We start from the raw sequence: 25,706 nt of genomic DNA, 5'->3' as shown, positions 1-25,706 counted from the left end.
GGGAGTTGAGTTTCCATCTTGAATAAGGGTTGAAACTAATATCGAACTTCCATTCACAGGATTCTGCTAATTTCTCTTCAGCCAAGGCGAAGCATGTTATATTACTATTAACGCGTTGAAGCCAACTGAAAATCGAAACGAACCATCTTGGGATAAACGGGAGGAAAGGGAACAGGAAATTGTAGACACTATTCGTAGAGGAAAGAAACGAATCCCAGAATTGTTACGAGGCGAGCATACGAAATGGTAAATCGAACGCAAAACTGGCATCCGTTATTTGCCATAAATCGACTGATAATACGGATTTATTGGTAGTATAATATCCGACCTTTCGCGACGGCGAATCGAGCGCGATTCGATTAGGGGAAGTGGGAGAGAAACGGTACCCTATAACCTTTCGCGGCAGAAGCGGAACGTTAAATACCGAGTATCGAATGGGACTGAGGGATGTTTCGACAGTTAATTTTGTAACAACAAGATCCGGTAACCAGATAAAAATAATTGGCAAAAAATACGTGGCGCGAGTTACTAGGCGATGCACCAGGGGGATGAAACGGGGGTGGAACGTGACGAATAATCGAACGAGCGCAAGGATTAAAATCGCGCGTCGTTTAATTAGCCGTTCCGTGATCGCTGTGTAACGATCCAAGTGGTGTTAATTAAAAAAAAAGAAAACAATCGTTCTTGTTTATTAACACCTGTCTGTAATTTTTATCAACGCAGAAATCTTTTAATTGGTCCGCAGCGAAATCGACGATTCGATGTATCGAGAACAGTTTCAATTTAAATATGTTCTCCAAAGGAACGCGTAAAAGTAATTCTTATTAAGTTTATATTTCGAGATAGCCAGAATTCGAAACGCTTGAAATTTTTAGGGTTGCTCGCATGGTGGGCTGTTAAAATTCTAGGCACTCCTAGTCCTCCATCTTTCAACGTCGATACGCGCCCTCGAAGGGCGCGTTGCTCCTAAAATTAGCTCGAAATTAAGGGACCCCTGATAATTTCATTCGAGATCGATCGAGACAATATCACGCGAAACAAAAGCTGATACGTTCCGAAACGTCATTAGCGGCGTGCCTTCGTCTCGATCGAACGGATCACGTGTAATCGCGATCTCGATCGGACCGTGGAAAATAACCCTTAACCCAGTCCCAACGAACAATGATATCGAGCTGTTGTATCAGCACCTTCTTTATCTATCCGCGAATCCTCGAGACGAGCCGAATATACATCGTTTTGTTCGATGACTTCGGTTGAAATACCATCGACGAACATACTTTCGAGCATGTCCAATCAGAGCTCATTCCCCCTCGACTTCTAAAATAATTCATGAACTATAAAATGGAACCGTATCCAACTCCTTCGAGCAATCTATAAATTTTCATTTTCGAGTTACGAAAAAATATCTCGAACACCTGTAGCGTCTCTTCTTAATCGAATTTCGAGTTGTTCGAGTTTCGTTTAGGGAAGCTGAAAAAATAGCACGATCTCCCGGAAGACTGGATAGAAATTTGCCCAAAATTGGATGTTGGGAAGAAATTGGAGCGGGCGAACACGCGCGGGTAGAATGGATCACGCGAGGTTAATATCGCGAGTTAAAAGACACTTTGCAGACGGCTGATGCGGAATCCATCGCTGGTAATTGACGGATTCGACAGCTGCCTGCGCTTTCGATTCGAGCAAATATTTTCCCAGCCGTAACCGGCCGCACGGAGGCAGCCCCGCTTCATCCCCTGGCTGGGGATCACGTGGCGAACGCTGGATACGCGCGATCCTCGTTTCCGTTTTATTTACCGCCCCTACGCCCGGCACATTACGCCGCGAATATTTCTCACCTGGCATCTGGAGATTCTCTACCGAAGATTGATACGGTAAACGATGTCTGCGCGGAAAATGGGAATTTTCGTTTCACCAACGACGCGCACCCGTTCGATCCTCCACGCTGGATTATTTATCGCGCTCGCGCGAGCATCGGAAAAATTTGGATCTCGATTCGACGCGAGGAGACGTATCCACGGCTGAAATTCTGTTTCAGCGTCTCGCGTCATTTCGACGATCGTTTAGCTCGCGATTAATCGCGCGGCTTCCTCGCAGCGGAATCCCCTCGCGATGGGAGCTCGCGTTCCAAGAAAATCGCTGTCCGGTCGGTTCTGTTTGCTCATTCACGCCGCTCGTAAAAATCCATGGAGCCGTTGCGTGGCGCGCGGGAACCAGGGGTGTTTTAACGATAAATGTTCCGATTCGTTTAACGAGGCCTGGTGTGTTTCCGTTGTTATTACCGGACGCAACGAGGCTACCGGATCGGTTTTAATGGGGACGAGGGGAAATGACGAACGAGGCGAGAGATTAAAGAAATTGAAGTAAAGACTGTAAAATGGTGAACGGGGGTGTATTAAAAGGGGGAAACAGGAAGTGCGAGCTGTTGACTGTGCGATTTCTATTATACTTTCTCGTTGGTTCCAGTATTTTATTCTTAGTCTTGCTCTTGTCGTTAGTATTATTATTTTTACTACTATTGCTGATTTTATTCTGGTTCCTCTATTGTACATCATTTTTTCAATTTTCCACGCCATCTTTGTTATGCTTTTTCTTTGCCTTTCTTGTGTTCTTATTTTTTCGCGATATTTATCGCCCATTGTATTCTTATATTATCCCCTCGATCGTACCCTTTTCCTTTTCTCTTTGCGCGTCGCCATCTGCAAGGTACCTTCGCTTCGCGGGTAAAAAATGGGCTTCGACCGTTTCGTTGAAAAGGGCACGATACACGAGTTTCGTGGAGATCGCCGATTTACACGCACACCGGAGAAAATAGTCTCGAAACAGGCTCTTGGAGCGAATGGAGAATCCGGATTCTTCGAGTCAACGGTAATTTCCGTTAAAATAATCAATTACGGAATCCAATCGCATTCCAATCAGAGTGATCTGTTTATGAAAGGGACTTCCGTTATCCTCTGGGGACGATCCTAAAGCCTGCGGAGAGACTCCTCGATAATTTCTCGAAATTATATAATTATACGAAACGGATAACTTCTCAACTCTACAAATTACTACGATCTCCCTGTTACGATAATTCTCCCATTCAAAGAGAAAAGTTTCCAGCTTCCCTCGTGGTCCCCATTACCCGCCGCGGTATTAACAAGATTTATACCCCGTGAATTAACAAGATCCATCTGAAACGATAATACTCGGGGCTGAAACGGGTTGTCGTATAATTCGAACGCGTTAATGGGTGGCGTCAATAGACGTAGCTTGAAACCGCGACCTCAAAGGCGCCTATGGAACCAGCCATCTCTGCACCCACCCCTTTGCCACCCTTTTTAAGGAGCCCAGTTTCGACGACTTCGAGGGACGCGCCTGCCCCGTCGCCTGATCGAGTCGCATCGACGCGCTAATCGACAATACCGTTTAATGGGAGTAACGATTATAACTGCGCCTGTAATTAACGAGTACGATAATTAACGCTCGAGCGTGCGCGGCGCTGATTACAATTTCGACGGCCGTCCTGCGGGAAATCGCGCGTCAAAATCGAACCGAAACGCGCGTCTCAGACGGGCCACGTTCTCCGTGGTAATTTGCGTAATTAACGCCACGCCAGCCTCGCTACAAACCTGGTTCTCGTCTGCGTCGTGGGATCGTTTTTACGCGGACGAGGAAATTGCGAGTTTTTTACCTGCTCGCGATCGACGCGGACAAATGTGTGGCGTTTAAACGGAGATTAAACGGGGTTTAGCGAGATTCGAGTAGAACCAGAGACGGTACCCTGGTAGACACGGTTCGAAATATATTCAGAAGAGTAATGAGACTTACTTAAAGTTCAGTCGCGCACATTTCGAGGGCATTTTCTCTGGTTTATCGCCAGTAATAAGTGGAACAGTAGTATAATTGGTCGGACGTTCGCGAAGAAGTATCGATAGCTTGGTTAAATCCTGGGAAGCTTTAATTATTCGCTTAGTGGAATGAGAGAATATTTAGTCAGATGTACATAAACCACATCAAAGATTCGTATAAATCAACAAAATTCACAAATAAATTTTAATTATCCATGTATCGAGACTACTTTTCATTGCACGTCGATGTTGCGAGTAGAACAGCTCCCTATATAATCAGACACGAATGCAAATATATTCAAAGTCATCGAAGACGATGGAGATGCATGTCTGCTTGGAATACACGTAATTCAGTAACTAGAATGGGTACGTCCATGGTCATTCTCGAAATGAAATGCCCAATGGAAGCAAAATACAATAGGGAAGCGTTCGCCATAATGGCCTGAACGGACGCTTACGCTGCTATACCGTGTATTTGATCCTGAAGGGGATGAAGATCCTCAGCGATCGGACGGAAGGCACGGAACATTCCTCGATGGTATTCGAACGGAAAAATATTCGTATCTGTTTCAGCTTTCCAGCTGCGCGTCTCTCGATTGTCAGGAATTTTCATCGTATAAACATTATCGAATCCCAGTTCGATATTTCACGGTGAAAAAGCAGGAAAACAGGACCGTTTTATCTGGTCGGAAGTATATCGAAGTTTCGAAAGAATAACTCGCTGAAACTCGATTCCAGCGGGAACTTTGTCGACTCCGCAGCTTTTCCGGGATTCTATTTACGTAAGAGTAACTCAGCATAATGATTCGTTGCCCCGATCACGTGATCCTCGTCTTCCGGTGTTAAGGCGAGGATTCTTTGCCCAGCGAGGCGGCTGCGAGGCGGGACGAGGCAAATATTAAGTTAAGACGTCGGCGGAAAAAGTTTCGCCAGCTCCAGAGGGGGTGGGTGGGGTTAATTTAAAGTCACCTTTGGAAATTGATAAGCTCCTCGCCCGATTCCCGTTTAATTGCTGCTTGTTTCGCAGCTACGAGACTGCCTCGTCGTTTCCAGTCGCGTCCCTCTCTTTCGCCATCTGTGTTCCGCTCGTCTCGTTCGACCAAGTTCTGCCTTAAATTAAGCAGCTTCTTTGGAAAGGGAAAAACTGTCCTCGACGAGACTCCCCTCGAAAGTCGAACGAACTTTCTCGTACCGTTTCCAGGAGATTTGCAGACGGGGAAAAAATTAATATTCATTGCCGATGTTACCGGGAAATATATTGACTCTGGCATTCCGCCTGCTGGTGCAAAACGGACCCGCCAGGCGGACTGTTGATTTTCTTTGGAATTTCTTCGGCTCCCGTTGAATCGTAAATACACTCCCCTCGAGATTCCTCGAGTTTCGCGAATTATAATAACGACGCGGTTTAATTAGCGTTTTCTCAATCGTTGCCTCTGTAAACTCGCGATTGTTTATCAGAGCCTGTTGGAACGTTCGCCACCTTCGTTTAAAAACCGCAAAATTCCAGCTAAATCAACGCCGCTGTGTTCCTATCTCTGGATTCCAGAGAGAGAGAGAGAGAGAGGAAACTACCATCCCGACCTCGCTGGAATTACACACCGCGTCTTTCCAAACACGAAATCTCTCTTAAACAAACCTGGCTGTCAACCTGGCCGCGAAATTTCGGGACCCTTTGTCCGCGATTGCCACGAGAGTTTCCTGCGGGACGTTCTCAGCCAGAAAATTATCCGCTAATCAACGTCCTGTTTTCCTGCGGCGGAAAAGTTGCGCGCGAGATCCGCGCGAAGGCAGCCTCGTTACCCTCGCGGCCTAAAATCCCCAAGAATCGACCGTCTAATTGCTCTGGAACTTTGGCCAGCTCCTGTCCAAACACAAAATCTCGCCCAAACTAACCCTCTCCGCGGGGATCGAAGTTTCGAAAGCCGGCAGCGAGAACAACGTCGTCGAGAACCCACAATTTCCTCCGATGGATCGCGTTGGGTACACCCTGGAACTTGGTTGCTACCCCGCGAGTCAACATCCTCCATCATCAACGCCGCTGGTCAAAGAACCGCCACTCATTGCGCGGTGTTTATTATTGCAACGAGTATCACTTTGGGGTGGGAAGCGAAGAAAAGGGTCGCGCGGTCAACAGAGCCATCCCTCCATCGCATCGTTTTCCTTCTCGTTTCCTCTGTTGGAGCTGAGAAGCTGAGGAAGAAGGGTAGACCTTGAGCTTGCTCGTCTGACGAAGCTTCCAATGGCGACCAACGCGTATCGTTGATATACTAATGCAACGGAGAACGCTATGAGGGTGGAATTTGGGGTAGTTGCGACTCGAGGGGTTGAAATGTATTTTTTTCTTATTTTTCAGGGGAAGATATCGTCTAATGGCGTAAAGAATAAATAACTTGCTGTAAAATCTTGTTCCCAATCGAACGTGTACGATGGAACCAGCGATGTCCGACTTTACGCTGACTGTTCTACTTACTCGGTTCTAACTATGGATCCCCCCACTTCGGTTTAATTCAATTCAGCCGTAGAATTTGGAATTTCTTAACCCTCTGAATTAGATCCTCCGCGTGGATCCAAATTAGATATCCTTGTAACAGTTCTAGGAAGCGAGGAAAGTAGAACAGTCCGCGTATAGTCGGACATTCGGAGTTCTGTTAACTTCCACGATCGAAAACAAGATTCTGCGGATAAATTTTAGCGATATTATTCTCGAACGCTCTCCGTTCTCTTAGATCGATCAATTCTCAGCAGAAAACAGGTTCGCGAGTGTACAGATTTTTTCCATAAATCGTCTAAATCTTGGAGAGCAACGCGTTCTCCGTCGCTGCTCGCCATTATCGCGCGATATTTCACGCCCGCCAGCCCTCGTGGGACGAAAACAAAGCCAGTGCCTGCTAAAAAGATACGTCCCGACATTGAGAACGTCTCATTGTCAGCATCGCATCAAGCGTGAGACAGCTCTGCCCGCATTACGACGCGCGCGATGCATCGCGCTACATTTTCCGCGAGAGGATCCCCCTTTTTTCCCACCGCGATGGCAGCTCGCGGGGTTTCTGATACGCGCGTGCACACCAGAAGAGGGTCTCGCGTGGTCGCAGCTATATTATAAAACGCGCCAACGGCGTTCTCATCTGCTCTCGCCATCGAAATCATCGATCAGAGACACGGCTGCCTTTTCAGGACGAAATCAACAGCCTGGCTGAACGGTTTCCCTCTTTTTCCACGGCAGAGACAGCCAGGCGGGGGGAAAAATCGACGCTGCGGCTGCGAACTCGAGTGGTGTAGCCTTGAATGGGAGCCTCGAGTGGTCTGTCGAGTCGAACGGAAGAAATTAATAAGTAAAACCCCCTTTCTGATCGTCCTTCGCGTGTTTCTCGAATCGCTTCTTGGCAGCAGCAATTTCGTAGCCGAATTTTCTCCTGTCTCCCCGCGCGGTTCATTCGAATGTTCGTTCAATTAAGTAGGCAAATTTCTGCCGTGTACACGCGGCAAGTTTTAATTTCGATTAAAGTTTTAATCAGACGAACCGCGTCCCGTGAATGCACAAGCGTTTAACTCCACGGACGGTTCGGAACTTGGACTCTCTTTGAGCGTTAGAAAAAAAATTGTGGACCGGAATAAGAATATGAGGGCCATGAATCATGGCGTATATATTTCCTCCGCAACTTCTCCCGCTGTATCGAAACTTTTTAATTGGGCTAACTTCGCTCCGCGTACTCTCAAACTATTTTCCCGCGAGTTAGCGTTTTTTAATTCCTGCGAGACGGCTTGGAGGAGGTTTCAAACAAATCTTTATTCGTAATTGAATTAAAGGCGCGGGGGAAAGTTCATCGATGGCGAAACAGGTGTGGAGAGAAGAACACTGCAAGGGTTCGATCTAGAAACGTGCATTTCCGTCGCGGTTGAGGACGCTGAAATCCAGTCTCGTGTGTCGTCGACGATTTCGAGCGTTGACAGAGCCGGATAAATGCGAGCATCGTCCAGCCCAGCGGATTTATCGCGGCATTTATATTAATGTCGAATAATGCTGGCCCCCGAAGGAAGGCGATCGCATAAATATTGACTCCGTTCGATGCTCGGCTCTGTCTGCTGGCGCATCGAACGACGCTGAAAACAGGCTGATTTACGATCCAGGAAGCTCCAGCGAAGTTTCAACAAAATTTGTATTTTATACCGCCAGATGGATTAAAGGTATTATAAAACAACGGATACTCTTAACAACCTCTAGATACAATATTTTATTCATATCGTAAACGTTACAGGATTATCTCTTGACATTCGCGATTTAATTAATTTTTAATTAATTAAATCGCGAGTTCCATGAAAAAGCTCCCATAATCCCACTGCGAGTCAAAGAGTTCCAATTAGTACCGTGGACAGGACTACAAAGCATGAAACGACGAAACACAATAGATCTGAACCCCCATCGATTTCTCGATCAGTGTAAAAGCGCAATTCCTCGTAAAATAAAGTCGTCAGAAGCGCAGAAGCTCGCAACCCCCGCGATTCATCGCTATAGAAACGCGAGGGCAGCGAAAACCAGCCAGCTCGAAACGACACCCCCTGAAACTGCCCTCGCGTCGCGAAAAACCATGGCGCGCTCGACTCGATGGGAAATGTCAACGGGCACCACCGCGTGGTCGACATTTAATCCAACGGAAACTCGTAATAAGCTCTGGTGCATCGACGGGTGTGCCTGTTGGCTGGCGCAGCGAAACAATTCGTTGGCCAACTCTCCTCCGCGCAACCCTTTACGCGGGCGCGTCGCCGCGCGGCTGGATAAGCTAATTAATAGTCGGAATGCTTTCACGCCGCCGTGAACCCGGCGAAAGGGTGCTTTGTCGTCTTTGTGAATGCGTCCGCGCGAGCGCGTGTCAGCCTGCCCACGGGTTTACATATTTCGACAGAAGCGAGGCCTTTTACCCTCCATTGTTCCACGGTGAATGAAAATCCTTCGTCCATCCTTTGCCCCTTTGGGTGGATCGCGGTTTTTCCAGCCAGAAACACTCTACGCGCCACCCCACGAGCCTCTCTGCGGTTTTTAATATCGACGGGGTTAGTCTCGCGCGCTGCTCCTCTCTTCCACCGAAATTGGCTTTCCCTGGTTCCCTGCGCCCTTTGCGCGGCCGCCTAAGTGGTTCATTTAGGGAAACAAACGTCCGTCGTTTAGTGCGTACAATGGCGGATATCGTGTAGGTGTTCCTCTCGTCCTTCGTTTCTCGCGATCGTGCTATTTGGAGATTCCGAGAATTGAAAAATATTTTCACTGTACTCGCGCGTGTGCCGTTTAGGAAAATGTCGATGGAGGAATGGCTGGTCTTTGCAAGCTTTTATATGGAGTTCCACGAAATTTGCCCTTTCGATGAAGGGTAACGCGTTCCATCAGGATTCTACAGGCCTAATCTCGAGGAACGATCGACACGGGGGGTGAGAAACGCGACGAGCGCGGATGGAATCACGGATTTACACGGATAACGATCTGTCCTGGGATTTTTCCAGTTTTCAGCCCAGCTTTTATTCCCGGTCGAATGATTCCGAGTCGCTCCCGTGAATCGACTCGCGATTTTAACGCGGAATCCCTGCTGGGAAATGGGGGGAGGTTTGTAACACAGCGATGAATTTTGTCACACGTTTCTGTATTTTTATTAAAAAAAATTGTCTACGGAGAATGAAAAATACATATTCTGTATGTTGGATTGGAAATTTTGATTTTAATGGGTTCGTAATGCACAAGATGGCGCAATTTTTGCAGCGCAATTGCAATGCGACGCTAACCTATGAAAGGTGCAAGTAGAATAGATCCGCGTTCGGTCAGACGACATTTCTCGTTCAATTTACGTGTTGTCGCGAGGATTCTCAACGAAAAAAAAGATCGCAATGGACTCAAAAGCAATCAATTTATCCCATTTACGATCAAAATTGGAGCGACGGCGCTCGATTCGAATGAAACAGTCGATTAAATAAAACCAGTTCGGATCGACTGTTTTTAATCACGTGAAAACGGGCCGTTTTCAATCGCGAGATAAAAAAAAAAAGGGCAAAGGGACGGAGAGGGTATTATCTTTTGAGCGCAATCGCGTCGACGATTTTCGTCAACGCGGTCGAACGAAGCCAGAGGGCTGGTGTGGCGCGGGGAACGAAGAAAAGTGGTCGTGAAGACAAAAGCTGGACATACACCGGTGAACGAAAATGGCGTGCCTTAATTCGTCGAGCTCAGCCTCGCGTGAATTCGCATTTCACCGATCCTTGTCCATTTTCCCAGCGCTGTTTCCGGTTGCCGCGTGAAACGAAATCATCCTTCGACCGCTGGCTGCACGCTGGGCTGGTCCTCAAAACAATTCGTTCGAATTATGGCGGAACGTAGACCCGGTCACTCTCGGATTTTTCACAATTTCCCGTTTCTCTTTCACTCGCTTTAAATGTTCCCTCGTTCCGACACACCGCGTTTCATTTTAATATTTGTACGAATTTCAGTTACTTGTGCCCGTCTCGTCTGGATTAATTAAAAGATTGATACATGGAACCATTTTAATTCCTAAAAAAAAATTGTATTTCAACGTATCCATAATCGTAATTAACACGTTCACGCCGGCGTGACCCACCGGTGGGTCACACTTGACTGTTCCGTGGGGCGGCGTGACCCACCGGTGGGTCACACTTGACTGCTCCGTGGGGCGGCGTGACCCACCGGTGGGTCACGCGTTTTCAGAAAATTAGTCGTTTCTTCAGACGAACCACTTTCCTCCAGATCCATTTTATCTATTATTTATAAGGGCAAAAATTCAAATATATTCTAACCGCCTCTGTAGAAGAAAAGATAATTTTACCTTCGCAATAAGCGAGTTCAAATTCGCAACGATATTGCCCCGCCCCACGAAGCTTAACGCGATGAGACAGTCCCGCCTCACGCGGAGAAACGTAGATTTTCGCCCCGGCGTGAACGTGTTAAATATCAGTTGCTATACGGTTTCATGGTATATTCATTGGCTCACTTTGTATCGCCATTTATTTTCCAGACGAAGACACCCCCGCAACGTGGTCCCACGCGAAGGCAGCACCGGAAGAGCCGCTGGTCCCCACGAAATAATGCGAGCAAAGCGCATCGAGGAGGAGACGCGTTTCAGACTGCTGAGGTACACGCATCGCGCCAAGTGTCGGAAGATCATTTAGTCGATCGTCGAGTCGCCTCCCCGCGCAGAAGAGGACACCCTCGAGATCCAAATCATCGATCCTGGCCGTGATCTCTCAGGCGAGCCTCGCGAGAAGCAAGAACGCGTCTTCGCGTGCACGCGTGCGGGTGTTCAGTGATCGCTGGTACCGGAAGTCGAGGCTGGGAAGCGGAGTACGCCTCGCGATTGTAAACTACGCGGCTATCGATCGTTACGCGGGGAACGTCGCCCAATAGGAGTCGTTCTTCGAGGGACACCTGGTCGTGCTGGATGCTGGATGTTCGGTTCTGCGAAATTTCCGTTCGACGCTTCGAACGCCAGAAGAACTGACGTCGATATTCTCCGAGCAATAAAATAAACGCTGTTAAACATCGAATCGTGGCACGCGTTTTCGATTTTTCGAATGGTTGTGATGAAATTAACGAGGAAACCTTTGTCGGGGCGCAGTCGAAATTGCCGCTCGAAGGTTTCGCTCGATCGTTACGTTTAATTGAGACACGGTGGGATAGCGTCGAATCGAGAATTCCCGTTCGAGCGGTCGTCGCGAGGACGGTCTGGCGTTTCCTAAATAGCCAGCGATCCGACCGAGAATCACGAGGGAGAATAATTTATTAGCAGGAATTCGTGGACTCGACGATCACGCTGAGAGCTTTCGAGGAGCTTGAAAAGTTAGCCAGACGAGAGGACGCCGCGCTGGGAACGGTGGATTCGCTGGAAGAGTAGATTTACGGGTTCTCCGCGGCGAAAAGACGCGCGAGCTCGCGACGGACCCGGAAGGAGCTGAGGAATTCCCGGACGCGTGGCCGGGGAGCCGTGAAATTCGCGCGGAAAAGCACCGAGGAGACGAGTTTACCGTCGCTGACGTCGAAACACGCCGTGAAACCGGCGAAACGGTAACCAGAAACGTGGCCAGTTCGCCTTGAAACAAGAACGATGGACCGGATTCTCGCTGGGAGCAACGATAAAAGCGGCGCCGCTCGGAACGCTCGAGTAATCGTCGAGCTTTCGCATCCTGTTGAAGTTTAAACAAGGATTGATTGAATAAAATTAGCCGTAGCTCGGTAACTGAGCGAAGGAACTCGAGGAGGAAGTTGAAAGAGTAATAAGGAAGGTTGGCAACTTTTTTTCAGTCGGAAAAATAGCTTTGGAAATTTCGTACGGTGGGGGATTATTGATTTAAAATTCCTCCGGCTATCATAAATGTTATTCCTCGGACGGAATCACCGTTCGAGGGAAGAAAATATCAGGAAACGATAACAGAATTATAATAATATTAATATTTGTGAACACCAAGCGTTCTCTGCCAGTAAAAGAATACTTTCGATAGAAATGGACATCGGAGGTGATCGATTTCGACGACAGTAGTGGTGAAGGTTAATCGCTAATAAAATCCTACGAATACTAATTGTTCCTAATCAGTGAAACTATTGATAGAAAACAAAAATAATTACGAAACTCTAGCATATAGTAAATAAGAAATTGAAGTTTGAACTGCTGCTGACGTGAATCAAGTTGATCAGTGGAAATCAATTCCGCGTTAAAAGAGAGGAACCGAGATCGTAAAAGGAACTGCACGTAGAACCGTACCAAATACACAGACCAAACGAAGGCGCTCGATACGTTGGAAATATGAGGGTGGCCAAGGGTGGACGTCGAAACCAGAAACGTCAGCGTGGCCCAACCGCTTTCTGGCCACGATAAAATCACGACAGGCCAATGGGGCGCTCGTGTTCCCTTGGAGGCGTACGATGAACGACTTGCCGGACAGGGTGCACCGGAAGTGGACGTCCGGCGGTTGAAAGAGGGGAAGAAAACTCGAGGAGCCAACCGAGAATCAGTGATTCCTTCGACGAAGGGCGATGAAACTTAAGCGGGGAGCTTGTTAAAGCGTTCGAGGCGTGGAAAAGTCGATCTGGAGGGGGTCGCGGGGGGTTGGTCGGAGGAATTAGCGTCGAAGAGGGAGGCACTGGATGAAAAGTCGATGGAATAATTGTACCGGAGTCGCGCTCGAAGTGGAAAAGTCGAGGAGAGGGCGGGCCTGGGGTAGAATTTCAATTTGAAAGGGTTCGAGGCCGTCGATGGAACTTTCACCCCCTCCGCCCACCTTCTTTTTTTCCAGCCCAGCGTTCGAACGCGTCCGCTAAGTAGCAGCGGCTGTAATTTATTCGCGTTCGAACTTGGAGCGAGGAAAAATTTGAATTTTACCGCGAGAGTGTGCCTCCGGCGCGCTCGCTGTTGGTGATCGCGAAGTGAACATCGAACGACTTCCGGTCGACTTTGCCCGTCGAACCTGAATAATTGAACGAGTGACTGTGTTTGTTCTGCCTCCTGTGAATTAAAGTTACGCGAGGTGAATTCTGAGGATGTGAAACGGTGTAAAGTGAACGGAGTTTCTTATGCTCGACTTCCGGTCGCGAGTTCCTTTCATCGACTTGCAGTGAGTCCTCGACGAGCGGACCTTGCGCGGTTCCCTGTTCTCGTTAGAAAGACAAAAAGCAGAAAAAACAGCCGGACAAGGGAGCGGAACGGTTCCATTAAGGGAATTCCCTGGTCGAAACAGTAGGAGGTAATTAAATCGATCGATCAGAGCCGATCCTGTAAATGGCGACAGGCTGATCCGTTTACAGCTGGGGATCGGTAGGGTGGGTCGCGCGCGGAACTAGCCAACTGGACGAGCCTGAACGAGCTGAACGAGGTGAGAGACAATAGGGGAGATCAGCGTCGAAGAACGAAGAGGAAACTGCGCGATCGTCAAGGGAAGGGTGGAACGGGTCGGGATACCCGTCGAAGGAAGTTCCGTTAGGGGTTCAATGGTAAATCCCGAGGACGGAAACGGCTTTAACCGTACTTTCTTGCGACAACCTGTCAGGGAAACGAGATTTGCGTTAAATATTGACGGCAGACGGTTCTTCAACGGACTATCGTTTTATTGTTGTTAACGAGAGGACGTAAGCGCACACGAACGTAACATTTAAGAAAAAATTTGGGAAAATTCCCGCGATTCGAGTGAATTAAAATACCGAAAGGATCACACCCGCGGACTCGTCGTTCCTCTGCTTTCGATAATTATATTTTTCCAACATCCAACTATCAATCGGTCGCTAATTAAACGAACGGAAGCGAAGTAAGGAAAAATAACACGACACACATCGAAGGAATGCGTAACAAATTGAAAACAGTAGAGGAACACACTCACCCGACGCATTCAATAATTAACCTCTAATTAATTTCGATACAAAAGAAATAACAAATTACGAGTCCTCCTGAACAGAGAACGAAGTATCGCAACTGGAGGTACCTCCTCCTCTTCAAGCTCGAACGCTTAAAGCACCGAATAATCAGTCCCTAATTAAAAATTAAATCGATCCCGAAAGAACAGGGGAAGCTCGAAGGAAGGCGAAGCATTCATCCCCAGCGCTAACACCGTTCCCCAAAGTAGCCAATAATTAAAGAATCGAAAGATCAAACGGGACCGAGGAAAGATAAAAGGGGCGCCTGCGATTCTTCCCCTTTCGACGTTAACCCTCTCTGTCCAATTAATCGCTTAAAAATTGAACCAATCTCGCAAGAAACGAAACGATAGCGTGCCCTCGAAAGATCAAACACGACTGAAGAGACATAAAACGAGGACCCACGATTCCTCCCTTCACTAACCCTCTTTCAAAGCATCCGATCACCCGTAAAAAGCAAAAAAAAGAAAAAAAAAATTGAAGAATTCTCAAACCTCTCGAAATATTAAGAACAGCCGATCGAAATCGAGGAGAATCGATCGAAGCTCGCGCAAGGAACGATGAATATCGGCTTGGAACGAGCGATGATCGGAAGACGGTGACCGATCGATCGTATCTCGCGCGTCGCGATGGAGGCCCGGGCTTACGCGTGGCTTACTCGTAGTAAAGTCGTTCGTGGGCCCTTGTTCAGGGCTCCAACCAGCCCGTGGTGGTCCGTGGTGGTTCGAGAGGACGCGGCGCGACAGCTTGCCAACTAAAATGCGAGAGCTGAACGCGACCGCATGCGCCGCCCTGTACGATCGCGTCGAGTGGTCCAGCCCGTTGATCCTGGTTACACTGATCGTGCTCGCGATCGTCAACGTGATGGTCGTTCTGGGCAACGTGCTGGTGATCCTGGCCGTCCATCACACCAGCAAGCTGCGTAACGTCACGAATATGTTCATCGTTAGCCTGGCAGTCGCCGATCTGATGGTTGGCCTGGCGGTGCTGCCCTTCAGCGCCACTTGGGAGGTCTTCAAGGTGAGAAGATCACGGTTTTTCTTCCTCTTTTTCTATTTTTTCCATAGTTTCTGAAAGATATGTAGGTCTCGTTCGATGTAAATAATTTTGTGTGACTTTAGTAGGTTTTTTTGGGTGTGCAAGGTATGGAGATCGAATGAAAAGGGACGAGACCTTTGAAAGCGAGTCGGAAACGGCGGCTTTGCACCGCGATTTTTCATCGTTCGCCAACGACTCTCGTACCGCGTGTGTCACCCTTTGATCTCTCGTCCGTTCCGTGAATCACCCACCAATCGATCATCCCCCTCTGTTTCTCGCCCACCCACCCCTGGTTTCGGTCGTTTTTCCCGGTTCGCGGAAGGAGACGAGTATAATGGCGTCAATCGAGGCGGAGCGACGACGATGAGTTGGCGAGTTCCTACAACGAGTCCTGGAGTTTCCAGTGCTCTCCAACGAGCCAACCTGCGGCGTAAATTCGAAACTTCGCGACGTGCGGAATATCGAGGCGGAAACCGGTAAACGTTCGTGCCACGTTCCGCGGTTCCCTGTCGATCTTCAGAGAATTAAAGAGAAGATACTACATAAATTAAACAGAAATCGAAACAACAAGTTTTATGAGAAAACAAGAAAATTCCTCTGCAGTTTTTTCACGCACGAAACTACCCCTCAAATTAATCAACGAAGCGAGAGCATACGTCAGAGAAGGGACCAGAGAAAATCACCCCTTTATCTCTCGCGTGACAACGAAATCGTCCTCGAGACTGCGACTAAAAACACGAAACACTTACGACGAGAGAAACTATTTATCCCCCTGCGTTTATTGTTCGCGCGAGAAGGTTGGTCTAAAAATATCCGTGGACAATTATCCCGGTTATTAGAGCAGCCTGCGCTCGGTGGACTCGATGTATTCAACGTGGCACCATCGCGAGGGTCGAAGAATTCGTGGCAAAAACCGTGCGAGCGAAATAACCACGGTCGAGGGGTGGGTTAGGCGCAACAGTTTGCTGGCTTTCGTCCTTGGTTTCTTCCTGGCTGGCCTCCGTGGTTCCGTCTGGGGAAGATGAACGTTTCTCCGCGATGGGATGGGTTGGAAATCTCTGGGAAGATCGTTGCGTCTGGTACGACAGACCAAAGTTGCTTTTTCACGCTCGAGAGGCGTAATTCGCGTAATGAAATAACACGGAGAGAAACTCTTCCTGCTGGGGTTGCAATAATTAACTCGTACCATCGATCGATTCATCGATTACCGTGCTCGCGCGAAGGCAATAAAGATTCCAAGCTTAATTACCGTGGAACGATCAATGGCGAACGATCGCGAAATTAATTAGCGCCAACACGCAGCGGTATTAACGAACGCAAACGCTGAATCCGATGGCATCAACCCCTAAACCTGAACCCCGAGCGGAGGCAACGATGCTCGTTCCGCGTCGAAACAAACCGGAAGCACGTGTAATCGATACGAAACACGAGCAGTGAGTCCAATTACGACTACCCCATGACGAACGAAGAGTAGATGTTATTGCAGCATCGTGCCACGGTTATCTCCAAATATTGCAGCGGTCGGTATTAATAACAAACGCGCGTTATTAGGGGGCGGAAGGGTTGCAGGGGTGGGTTGAATAATCGAATCGAACAACGGCGCGGACAGGAGTCGTGGCCAATTCGAAACAGGTGGTTGCAGCGGCCACCAGCGCGCGTACGGTCCCTCGCACAACCCCCTTATCAACCCCCTCGGTTTTGCACCTGCTGCGCGCACTCATGCGGCTCGCATTATGCGTAACAAACGCGTCGCGAGCCCCTCGATCGACGTGTCGTCGCGAGTTCCCGTCTTCGCACCGTATAATTTCTCTGGAAACGCTCGCGATAATGGTTGGCTGATGGACTTCCGGTAATTGAGTCCGCGGGGGTGGCGCTCGACTCTCGCGTCGTCGATCGAAACGATCCTTCGACGACGTTCCTCGCGAATGGCCGTTGATATGGTGGACGCGTTCGAACGGCGGTTCGAATCGAAATTTATGTCCCATCGTCGACGCATAAAATGAAGCCTTTGGACGACGCGTTTTATCTTCGAATATCATCGAAATATAAACGCGAGCCGTTCGATAGAGCCAGACGGAAGGCTCGCTAACGCAAATTCGTGTTTACCTCAGCGATACCGGGCAACTTTCTCGAGTCAGCTTACCTCGTCGATGGGATATACGCGGAGGGTATTGGTTTCGGTGCTCGAGACCTAGACGAGATTGAAACGGTGAATGGGAGATGGATGAAGGAATTGCTCCGCGCGGAGGACGTATCGTTGAGACGTGGATCCAGTAGCGTGGACTGTATAACTCAGCCTACTGCGAAACGGAAAGAACGGGAACGAATAACGGCAAACCATAAAGCCATCGGGTCGTGAGAAATTCATACGCGCCAGGATCGAATACAAATCGTACGAGCGGAGAAACATTACGGATTTTACGATTTTTTTCGTTCAATCTTGCTCGCGTTTACTGCGAGATGTACCTTTTTTCGAAAAGCTGACAAGTTTCTATTTCGAAACGAGAGGGAACGCAGTGACCATTCCGCGACTAATCAGTGACTAATCAGCGACTTTCACCCTTCGAAGGTCTGGATATTCGGTGATCTATGGTGTTCCGTCTGGCTGGCCGTGGACGTGTGGATGTGCACCGCGTCGATATTGAATTTGTGCGCCATCAGCCTGGATAGATACTTAGCGGTAACCAGGCCAGTCAGTTATCCTCAGGCAAGTACCATTTACCGATTATTCGATTTCACGGAACAGGTGTACCTACAAGCCGGAGAACGCTCGATGAAGCTATTTGTCTCTCCGCTTTCTCCATGTCCTGCCTCTTTCTCTCCTCATCTCTCTCTCTTTTCCATTCGAATATCCTGCGCGCGTTCCTCCACTCCATACATCGTTTCTGTTTTTATTGAAAATTCCAAAGCGATTTCACGGTTACTAAAATTTCCCGATTATATTTCCATACAATTTCGCATCGATAAAATATTTTTTACATCCCCTGTCTTTGATGGATTAATAATTCCAATCGATGAAAATTGTCGAGTTAAGCCACGATGTAAATTCCTATCGAACATGCCTTTTTTTCTTCACACGCTCGTTCCATCAATTCATGAGTCGATAATTTGGTTCTATCCTTCTAATCCAGATCATGTCACCGAGAAGAGCTAGGCTGCTGGTCGCCACCGTCTGGATCATGAGCTTCGTCATCTGCTTCCCACCCCTGGTCGGCTGGAAAGACAAACGGGTAACTATTAGCACTGTCGACAGTTTGTCCGCTCGTTACACGGTCTCTCTCTCTCTCTCTCTCTACTTTCTCACCCTCGTTCCACAGTCTCACCCCACGTACAACGTGACGTACGCTCAGAACGGCCCCTTCAACACCACCACCATCTTGGTCCCGATAAAACCGTGTCCGTGGATCTGCGAGCTTACCAACGACGCCGGCTACGTCGTCTACAGGTGAGTAAAAAGTGGAAGAATAACGAGAGAGTAATTCTGAACGCTTCTTCAATCCTCTGGATCGAGATGTTTTTTAGAAATTTCGGGTACCAGTAGGAAATTAAATAAGAAATCAAATTCTATGGTTCCACGTGGTCTCAGCGTCTCGACATCTCGATCTTGTACATTTTAGAAGTCGAGGAACAGTGTTACTTCAAAGTCGTTCCATCTCGACATCCGGAAGTTCAAATTTTCGGACGAGTTAACTTTCTCGACGGAAGTTGTCGCGACAAACATCCCTGGCAGTTAAATCGCACGCGCGAAACACGGCGAATCTAAATTATTCGCGTAATCGAGCCGCAGCAGGCACGGTTCGCCGCGAAAACAGGAATCATTAGGACGTCGAGGGGATGGAAACGAGAGAGGAGGAGGATCCGAATTTCTGGCAAGCGCCGCGTCTATTCTTACCGTGTTATCGCGATCGGCTTCCGCATCAATCCGCGCCGGTTTATGCCCCGACGTTGCATCTAAATCAACCACTGAGTAGACGGTTAATGTTCCATCCGTGCGCGCTGCCGGATTTACGATCGCACCCGCCTCGATGCGTTATCATTTTCACTTTGCCCGCGATATTTCAGTTCCCGTTTTCGTCGTCCTCCGCGTTTGCTTGTTTCTCGCGAGAGGGGTTCCTTTCTCGCGGAGCACGCGTCGAACGGAAGCGGATACAACGGGGCGATGTATCAACATGGACGCGCGATCGATGCAGCGATGCGAGAGAAAAATGGCGTGGTTATTACACGGGGAATCGAGCGTTTTTTTGTTCCCGTCGGAACGTATTTTCGTGCTCGAGTATTTGTTACTCGCCCGGCATTCAATTTCCCAGGTATTTGCCAAAACTTTGCTTTTTTTTTTTATACTCCAATCGTACGGGAATCGTACGAAGTTATGAAATCGCAGAAACGTAGGTGGAATATTCGAAACGTATAAAAATTGATTTCGCCGTTACAAAGCGTGCGTACGTGTACACGACTTTCCAGATCGGCTGTTCATAATGTCCGCCGCTATCAGATGCAGCGGCACGAAATTTCATAGCCGACGTTCGTCCCGTTTTTCCGGCGTCGTCGCAGGGGCGATCGGTAGATAGAAGATAAAACGCTCTCTATTCATCAGTGTCTATTGTGCCAGTGTCAACAAAGGGACAGAAGTTGATCCCTTATCTGATACAAAGCGCAATACTGTAGACAAACAGCAGCTTTATCCGTAGACACGAAGTTTACAAGGCTATCTGCGAACCGAGCCGGCCGACCGTTTCGTATCTTGCCGCGTATAGAAAAAGATACGTCAAAGCGAGGCTGAAATTCAATGAACGCCACGCCGTCCGCCTCTTTCCGTGCTGACGTCCTTCCCCTCTGTATAATCTCTCCGATTCAGTCGCGATCTTTCAACGAGCACGTCGTAAACCGAGCCCGTGGAAAATAATTTGTTTAATGGAACACGTCCGTTCGAAATTATCGCCGTCGATCTCGAGTGTGCTGGATTCCCTTTAGAAACGTAACGGTGGTGTCTCTCCTCGAATCGAAACGTATGCAAAATCGTTAAATGAAATCTCTGAAATTTCTTAAACGCGATTCACCGGCTCCGTTCGCTGTTCGAGCTTCGAAGCGCGCCTCCTGAAAATATAATTCCATTCGAACGAAAATAACAGCGACGACTTAATTAAGAAACAAGGAGAGGAAAGGAAAGAAAAAACAAGATTGCTTCAGAATGAATTCCATCGAGCCGAAGAGGTGAAACGAGACGTAACGAAAAGAGGAACTTAACAGGTGGCTCCATTAAACGCGATCCGCTCCGTTCGAGAACCGCCCCGAGGGTGAGGCGAGGGACAGCACCCTCCTCTTCGCGTGGAACGAAATTATCCCTCTTCACCCGACGCTTCCACCCTTCCTACCCGTCACAATGCTCCTCCACCACCGCCTGCAGTGGCATTAAAAACGTGTCATTTTCCAGCGCCCTCGGCTCCTTCTACATACCGATGCTGGTGATGCTGTTTTTCTACTGGCGGATCTACAACGCGGCCGTCTCGACAACGAAGGCGATTAATCAAGGCTTCCGCACGACAAAGGGCTCGAAGATGCTCGGATCCAGGTAAACGCAAACTGTTTGCACGAACGCGAAGGGGTAGGAGAAGACGGTCGTGGCAGAGGTATTGTCGCAGGGAATCCTTTTCGATCGTTTCGAAGCCAGCGTCGATCGTCGCGCGTTCTCCCCTGGGTTTTTAACGAGCTCGTCGAAAGGGGTTGCTTTTGTCGGTCGCCCCGTTGCTTTCTTCGCGCGTCTCAGACCAGCTTCGAGACGGTTTCTCTTTACCAGTTTCATCGTTCTCGCTACTCTGTTCCTTTGAGTCGATTGTAAGTCGTGGTGACATATATAACGTATTACCCCTAAAATTAGAGGGAGTTTAAGTCATCGTTTAGCTGAAATCGTTTTGAAACTGAACAATTTTCAAGAACCATTCTGTTGGCGATAAGTTCGAACGATCGATCGTTGAATTAAGAGGCTGAGAATATTCTCGAGGATCTTTTCCATAGATTCGACGAACAGAGGTTGACCTTGAGGATCCACAGAGGTCGCGGGAGCCTCCACAACGGCAGCAACAACGGTAGCCCCAGGAGCCCGGAGTCGAATAGCCGTAGCTCGGTGAAAAGGGAGAAGATCAAGATCTCGGTCTCGTATCCAAGCACGGAGACGTTGAATACCAAGTGTAACACCCTCGAGAGGACGCCCTCGAGGTGCTCCCAAACGTCCGTGCACTACAGCAACGGGCAGACGCACAGTCAACTATGCCCCACTCCCAAAAGCACCCATCTCAAGGTAATTCGTCGATCCTCGATTCGCAGGGCGACGTGGTTTCGATTCTTTTTATTCTCGAATCGACGAATAGTCAAACGGATGCTTCTTGTCGATGATTATAATCGTTTCTCTCCTCTGGCTTGCAATGAAATTATCCGAAATGTAAATCGCGTCGCGCGAACGAGGCGACCCTGGGACGTTTACAGACCTCGATGAATATGCATCAGCGGCTACGAGAGCCTCGAGATCCGCGACTATGGACAAGCTACTCGACCGCAAGAGACAGGATCCACGCGTCGTTACCTTAAAATTCATAATTAATCCCTGGTGGGGTATCTCGTAGTCTGTCCTCGCGAAAGGAACCCGTTGAACATCCCTCAACCCCCTGATCGTGGAATCAATACGATCCGCGGCAGAATCCCCGCTAACAGCGGCGGAAAACTCGATTTTACGGTCGGGTTTACGAGCCGTGAAATCGTAAAGTCTCGGGGTTGACACGTTCGCGTGTTCAACGAGAGGGAACGGTGTCGTTAAAACGTTGGCTCGATGCATTCGCGACAGGTGAGCGGCGTCAACAGGGTAGACAGCACCAGGAGGCCCAGCAGACGGAACAGCTGCGAGAATCAAATGATTGGGGACGACGTTTCGCTGCGAGAGCTCACTCAGGGCACCGAGGAGAAGCCCAGGGTGATGAAAATGGGCAAGAGGAATATCAAAGCCCAGGTATCGCATCGTTTTGTAGTTCAAAGTCGAATTCAGCTCGCTGAGAAAGGGTTTCTTTAATTTTTCACTGTCTTTATTGTACGAAATACTCTTTTTGGTATAAAGCAGGAAGAATTCTAATAGAAAAAAAAATAGATATTAAGATACGTGATTGTGGACGAGCAGGTGAAAAGATTTCGCATGGAGACGAAGGCGGCGAAGACGCTGGGCATAATCGTGGGCGGGTTCATCCTCTGCTGGCTTCCGTTCTTCACGATGTACCTGGTGCGCGCGTTCTGCCCGAACTGCATCCACCGCACGGTGTTTAGCGTGCTGTTCTGGCTGGGCTACTGCAACTCGGCGATCAACCCGTGCATCTACGCGCTGTTCAGCAAGGACTTCCGGTTCGCGTTCAAGAGGATCATCTGCAAGTGCTTCTGCAAGCGGCGCGCGAACACTTTGAGACGCGGCAGCGATGGGAGCCAATTAGCGATGAGGTGAGCGCCGCTTGACATCGCCTCGAGAACGTCAACGCGAGAAGCGTCGCTTCTCGCGCGGCTTCCATTAACATTTCATCCAACGCTTCGAAATTCCTCGCCATTTATCCAAACATGAACTCGAATCCCTTATCCTCGTCTACGATCCAGTAGACTAATGTCTTCAGTGTTCAGACAAATCGAAACTCTACGTTCACCAACGACAGCGTCGCAGCATCCTCCTCGAGTCTTCCTCGTCGCTATATATCCTACTCTAAGCAAACTAAGTGTCCATCGAATGACTCCGTTAACAGACCTCGAACGAAACTCTCTCCTCCTCTGGTCCCATCTCTCACGCGTTTCCACGCAGCGTCAGAATCCATCAGCTACAAGCCAGACCTCCGTCTGCTCGCAGAAACGACCGGAGTCCCAGCTACTCGATGCAGGTGCCCCAGCAGGGCGCGTCGATCGACGACTCGGACCACGATCCCAGCTCGGAGCCAACGGTCCACTCGCAGAGCGAGTCGAGATGACTGTAGCGCGCCAGGTGTGGCGCTCAGCGCGTCACCTTCGACCCGAGGACCTCGAAAGTGAGGATCCAGTCCTTCTGAGGGGGCGGGCACCGCGCAACTTGTTCCGCGAGGCGATCCGTGCCGCGCAATCGAGCACGATCGATCGTCCCGTTCGCGTCGGACTCGTGGTAAAACAGTCGAGCTTCTAATCGGTGTCTTATTTCGTTCCGCTGGTCGCGTCCGACGCGGAGGCGTATTACGAGGAACGAATCCGCTCAAACTAGTCGTAGCTCGAGAAACGGAAGGCGAGCCTCCGCGTCCAGGAGTAGAGGATACCGGGCGTTGCGAGGAGATACGGGGGAAATGAACGGACGAGGGCGGAGTTAACGATCCAAAGTTCACTTTACCGCTCACCAAGTGAAACTACCGTGCGTTTCAGCGGTCGCAACTTCGTTAAACTATATACATAGCTAAGGATTACGTTCTCGCGGGTCTTGGGGTTTGCGCGCGCGAGGACCTGCGGCGATATCGCGTCCGCCGTTCGACGAGGACGACGCGTTGGTGAGGAAACGGCGGGCGCTGGTTTAGTTAGGGACGCCAATTAAATACGTAAACGTAAATGCGTGTCGATATCTATGTGTACCATGACCTATGTTAAGCTAGGTTTTGGTTATCTTCCGTAGCCAGCAGCCGTTGTCTGGCGATCGAAGTTCCCTCTGGCCTCTCAGCTAACCGCCATTGTTGCCGCCACATTGTTTCCGTAGATTTTTTACCGTTCCTCGTTGGTTATTTGTGATAATAGCGTAAACGATCGCCTTTGCTGAGCCGCGCGATATCGGTTGTGTCGCCGCTGGTTGCTTCTCAGAGATCATCAATTGTTGATTAAAAGAAAAAATGAAACAAAAAAAAAAAAAAAATGAAAAAGAGGATACGCAAGCGAAGACTGTCTGGATGACGGCTGTGAGAATGGACGATGGGGTTCGAGGGGTGTGAGTGAGTTTTTTTTTTTTTTAAGGGGCGTCTCGTAGCACGCGTAACGGGGACACGGATGTGATGGTGCGCGCAAGGTGGAAATTTAAGAATGCGAGTGGGTGCTGTTTCAAGAAGGGGGTGGTTTCGTGGCGAGAGAGTTTGGCGAGGGTCCCGTGTTGCACGATTCTTTGTTGGAACGCTCTCTAACGTCTTAAGGGAGGGACAGAGGGACGTAGGAAATCGGCGTGGTTCATTGTATTATGTGATATACCGTCTACAATACGTAACGAAACGAATGGAAGAATAAATATGCGAATAAATCCATGATCGTTGATCCGTTCTGGGGAATGATTACTCGCTGGACGTCCCGTAGACATTCGTTCCCTCTTAGAATACTGAAATCGGGAACGAGTTCGGGAGAATTTCCAAATAGAGTAGTCTAGATCAATTTCAAGCTTCCAGCTGATGGCATGGCCGTTATCAATCGCAGGTACGTATTAGTTATAGACAGAACCAGCGATATTTTTATCTACATTTAAAAATATCGCCTTCTCTAACGCCTACAGATTTAAGCTATTGTCGCGTGTCGACTCATCGCGTCATTTAACGTGCAAACGTCTCGAAATGGAAATTTATGTCGAGTCGAGCAGGTATAGAAAAATCAGAGCAAAAATCTAATCGGTTAATTCGTTGTTACACAAATCGCTGCACGTTGTCCAAGACGAGAGAACAGAGCTCGTTGGTTAATTACTCGTGATCGCACGGCACGATGCGATACCAAAGCAAGTTGTCCGTTTCGCTCATTGTGTTCAGGCGAGGCATCCGCGCAAACAGTACCCAAGGCTCTCTCGTCGTTCCATTAAATTTTCAGATCGGACCTCAAAGCCGGCTGGTTTCGAGGGCTCTGGCCACGTGATCCCATCGATGGTGGCCCGCAAGGGGCGGCGGGAAACCCGCTGTTGAGTAAATTAACGAATTCACCGAGTCAAAGGGTGGCCTGCTTTTATAAAACAGCCCCCTCGACGCTCCGATGGGAATTGCGCCTGTGAATGCAACCCGGTCAAACGGACGGCCGATGTCTTTACGCGCGTAACTCACCCTTTCACCTGGAAGGCTAAATTTTAGTTTCGACCGCGAGCCACGTGATTTCCCTCGAATTTCAATTAGCAAACGTAGCAAAGCGTAAATTTCGATTTTCTGTTTTCTGTTCAATTAAAATTAGAGGGGGTATAGTAGAGGGATACGTCTCGTCGTATATGAAATAATTTATTCGCATTGTAAATTGGCTTACTCAGAGAGAGAGAGAGAGAGAGAGAGAGGGAGAGAGAGAGAAGAGAGGAAGAAAAAACGAGTAATACGAATGCGAATTAAGTACGTTCCCTTTAGTTCAGCGGACCTGGGGCCGCGCGGAACGAACTCGAGAGGCATTCAGAAAGTTTGATTACCCCCTCACCAGCCAACTACCCCCCGCGATAAGAAATTCGCGATCTGACAACGCGAAACGGAATTTAT

The 25,706-nt window shown here is 48.8% G+C and overlaps 1 protein-coding gene and 1 long non-coding RNA gene across 4 annotated transcripts in view; both read left to right on the top strand.

Annotated features, from left to right (window-relative positions):
• LOC143428019 (uncharacterized) overlaps positions 1-11,078 on the top strand; it is a 45,323-nt gene extending 34,245 nt beyond the window's left edge. The window contains exon 3 of the long non-coding RNA XR_013102386.1: positions 10,838-11,078. This is a non-coding gene — a long non-coding RNA (uncharacterized LOC143428019). The remainder of the gene's footprint in view (positions 1-10,837) is intronic.
• Positions 11,079-13,494: 2,416 nt separating this feature from the next.
• Positions 13,495-23,448, top strand: Oamb (Octopamine receptor in mushroom bodies). 3 transcript variants are annotated; one of them, XM_076902589.1, is made up of 10 exons: positions 13,495-13,685; positions 14,912-15,240; positions 17,828-17,965; positions 18,390-18,488; positions 18,576-18,703; positions 20,690-20,827; positions 21,271-21,553; positions 22,094-22,255; positions 22,421-22,731; positions 23,126-23,448. In XM_076902589.1, exons 2-10 carry the CDS (start codon positions 14,980-14,982, stop codon positions 23,241-23,243), a joined length of 1,638 nt encoding a protein of 545 aa, XP_076758704.1. In that variant the 5' UTR covers positions 13,495-13,685; positions 14,912-14,979; the 3' UTR covers positions 23,244-23,448. The 3 variants fall into 3 exon arrangements, with proteins under 3 accessions (XP_076758704.1, XP_076758703.1, XP_076758702.1); XM_076902588.1 differs by having other exon boundaries at positions 13,495-13,803; XM_076902587.1 differs by lacking the exon at positions 13,495-13,685 and having other exon boundaries at positions 14,149-15,240.
• The last annotated feature ends 2,258 nt before the right edge of the window (positions 23,449-25,706 follow it).

Source organism: Xylocopa sonorina, chromosome 10 (assembly GCF_050948175.1).
Source record: "Xylocopa sonorina isolate GNS202 chromosome 10, iyXylSono1_principal, whole genome shotgun sequence".
In the NCBI taxonomy this organism is placed as follows: Eukaryota; Metazoa; Arthropoda; class Insecta; order Hymenoptera; family Apidae; genus Xylocopa; species Xylocopa sonorina.
Note: the sequence above shows the minus strand (reverse complement) of the source record. Positions and strands in the feature narration are given on the sequence as shown.